Source organism: Miscanthus floridulus, unplaced genomic scaffold (assembly GCF_019320115.1).
Source record: "Miscanthus floridulus cultivar M001 unplaced genomic scaffold, ASM1932011v1 os_1366_2, whole genome shotgun sequence".
Classification (NCBI taxonomy): Eukaryota; Viridiplantae; Streptophyta; class Magnoliopsida; order Poales; family Poaceae; genus Miscanthus; species Miscanthus floridulus.
In genome coordinates, this window is record NW_027097676.1 from 64,520 (window position 1) to 67,732 (window position 3,213).

The window sequence follows — 3,213 nt, forward strand, 5'->3', positions numbered from 1 at the left end:
CGTGCTTTGTTGGGCCGCCTGGGCCGCGCTCCGGATGGGGCCAGAGCTCGGTGCGCAGTCCAACTGCGCCGAGGTTGGGGACTTGTCGTCGGCTGACACAACGCCGACGTCTCGGACCCACGCGCCAACGTGTCGACGACGACCCCGGTCGTTCGTGACGTGGCAATACCTCGGCGTCAAGTGACACGACGCCGAGCCTCATATCTCAGCGTCATGTGCTAAGACGCCTAAAAATGATCTATTTTCAGAAAATGTTTTAACGTTGGTATTTTTCTAAAAATTGTTTTCAAAAGAGACCAAAATACGAAAATTTCACCCCCCTCAACCGTCCGTCGGCCTCAACGCGGCGAAGCAAAACACAGATGAGCTGCTAGCTGCCCGATCCCCGTCCGCTTCCCTTGTCTTAAAAGACCCCGGCGCGCAGCCCCACCGCCTGATCACAAATCGCCCACTTGGTTCGGTTACCGATTACCGATCATCAGGGCTGGCCGCCCGGCCATGGAGAAGAAGCTGCTGCTGCCGCTGGCGGTGGCGCACAAGCACGCGCACGCGCACGGAGGCGGCGGCGGGGAGCGGATGTGGGCTTTGCCGTGGCGGTGGGCCAAGACCGCCTTCTTCCTCGCGGCCATGCTCGCGTCGCTCCTGCTCGTCTGCGCGCCGCCGCTGCTCGTCGTGCTCCTCGACCTCGCGCTCCCGCCGGCGCTCCTGTCAGCGACCCTCCGTGCCGGCGGCGGCGACGGCTCTTTCGCGCCGGCGGTCGTGGCCCAGGCTCGTGCGTTCAACTTCCGCTCCTCGCTCGTCGACCTGCCCGCCGTCTCCGCGGCGCGCGCGCTGCTCATCCTCTGTTAGTATCTATCTATCCCGTCCACTCCAGATCGGCTTTCTAAATTCGAATGCCTCCGTGAGCTCAGCTGAACTGACCGCTTCTCGTGTCGTGGCACTACCTATGGCAGGCGCGTACGTGGTGTGCGGCGGAGGTGGCGCGTACCTAGGGGTGGTGGTGGCGTGCGCGGCCGGGTCCGTGTCCTACGTGCTCGCCAAGGCCGCGGCCGTGCTGCCGCGCCGCGCCGCGCCGCTGCAGGCGGGTGGCGACGCTCGAGCCGTGGCCGGCCCGGAGGCCATGCTCCTGCTCTCCCTGGCGCTCGCGGCCGCGCACCTCGCCGCGGCGTACCGGACCAGCTGCCGCGAGCGCCGGCGAATGCTCGTCTACAGGATCGACGTCGAAGGCGCCGTGAGTACCATGGCAACGCAACCAATTCTCCATCCGCCTTAAGCTTCCGTGCTGCGAATTGCACGCGCTTCTCTGCTGATGAAATCTTCACGTCTGCGCAACGCAAATACGCAATACTCGAATAACTTTTCTTTCTTTCTTTTACTTGAGATAGAAAAAACTTTCTTCGCGCGTAGTTAGTTGCCTAGTTGCAGTGCAGGCTCGCAGCACATGACCTTGTGCATAGTGGGTGCCATGATTATTCTCACGAATAATCCAGGCATTTTGTTGGGTACATCGACACCCAGTCGCCTCTGCTTTCGGTGACAGATTCTGGGTGCATAGTCATTAACGCGTTCCATAGTCTAGGCACAGATGTTAAGACAGCCTAGTTGCATCTTGCCAGACTAGATTATTATTGCCGGTAAAGTTTAGCTCCTATCACATAGATATTTAGATACATACATAGAGCATTAAATATAGACTAATTATGAAACTAAATGCATAGAATAACACTAATTTACGAGATAAATTTTTTAAGCCTAATTAGTCTATGATTTGACATCGTGGTGTTACCGTAAACATGTGCTAATGATGGATTAATTATGCTTAATTAATTCGTCTCGTGGAGTACCGACGGAATCTGTAATTTGTTTTTTTATTAGTATACGAATACCCCATGCGACACCTCATGTGACATCCGATTTGACACCTCTTAAACTTTAGTCCTCGCATCCAAACACCACTTTAGTCTAATTGGGCATCCAAATAAAAGGAACAAATAAAGAATTTGTTATTTTTTGCTGATGAGAAAAGTTAAGAGCTTTTGTTTTACTGAACTGGTTAACTTCATATATGCAGGTGAGGTTAAAAGGAGGCCATCAAACACCCAAAGGGCTGAAGCAGTGTAGCGTCTGACACCCTGTTCTTCCCATCATCATCACCATTAGCATCCGCCACATCACCATACACGTACGTAGGAAGATTAATTTCCTTTAGGAAAAAATTTTGGTTGAGTTCGTCTTCGTCATGTGTTGTTACCCGTGTAACTACTGTCACTGCTGCAAAGTGAACATACTGTAAATACGAAACGGTCATATGCTTTGTTATTATACACCCGGCCTCCTGCGATGCAGATTGCAGATGCAGGACGAGCCGCGTTCGACGCCCGGTTTCTTCGTGCTATCTTTTGTGTCCATACATACAAACATACATACATACAAAACAACTGCAGTTGCAGCTTTATATGTCCTTCATATGTCCTTCTGGAAAACCAGACTTGTTCAGTAGCTGCAAATAAAACCATGCTGGACTGGAAGGGAATTTCCATGCTGTACCAACCGGTTCAGAGAAATTTCGTTTTCAGTTTTCAGTTTTCAGTTTTGCACTGAAGAATTTTCGGTTTTCAAAAGGAGACACGGCTCGGGTCAATGGCGTTCCACCGCCTCCTCCTAACGTTTCAGACCGAGCTACTTCAGGACAAAAATTAGAGGAGACATCTGATTCTCAAACCAGAAACCTTCCGGTTCTTCTTGACGCCAGAGAAGTCGTGTTTTTCGTCAGGCTTGCCGTCTGTGCGTTTAGCAAGTCTCTGAAAAGTGAAAACGGATACAGAGATACCAGTTTGGAAGCGACACTTCACACCGTCGAAGACACCGTTCAGAGACGGCAGCAGCAGCGGTCTGTGTAAAATCTGCAGGTCGGGGTGCAAAGAGTAGCGCGTACCCGAGAGCCGAAAAAACTCGCGTTAGTTGACGTGAACAGAGCCAGAGAACGCCCAGCGATGGTTGGGCGCTTGTCGTTTTTTTAGGTCGTGCTGCCTAGTGCCTACAAGGCTACGAAGATAATGGAGCGCTCGTTCGGCAAAAGTACAAGTGATGACTGATGAATGGAAGTGCTCTGAAGGTGGGGTGACAGCAACAATAAGCTGATGTAAGTTTAATGCTAAAACACCTACGCAGGACTCGTCGTGGAGCATCGAGTGCATGTTTGGTTCGCGGCCA

At 52.2% G+C, this 3,213-nt stretch overlaps 1 protein-coding gene across 1 annotated transcript; it reads left to right on the forward strand.

The window, feature by feature from the left end:
- Positions 1 to 382: 382 nt before the first annotated feature.
- On the forward strand, positions 383 to 2,403 carry LOC136533964 (uncharacterized). Its single transcript, XM_066526477.1, has 3 exons — positions 383 to 844; positions 954 to 1,231; positions 2,072 to 2,403. The coding sequence occupies exons 1-3, from the start codon at positions 499 to 501 to the stop codon at positions 2,126 to 2,128; spliced, it is 681 nt and encodes a 226-aa protein (XP_066382574.1). The 5' UTR covers positions 383 to 498; the 3' UTR covers positions 2,129 to 2,403.
- The last annotated feature ends 810 nt before the right edge of the window (positions 2,404 to 3,213 follow it).

Bases quoted from the DNA above. Each gene is read 5' to 3' on its own strand.
- LOC136533964 (XM_066526477.1), top strand. From the start codon at position 499: ATGGAGAAGAAGCTGCTGCTGCCGCTGGCGGTGGCGCACAAGCACGCG. The intron at 845-953 runs GTTAGTATCTAT...TACCTATGGCAG, and splicing joins GCGCGCGCTGCTCATCCTCT to GCGCGTACGTGGTGTGCGGC. The intron at 1,232-2,071 runs GTGAGTACCATG...TCATATATGCAG, and splicing joins GGATCGACGTCGAAGGCGCC to GTGAGGTTAAAAGGAGGCCA.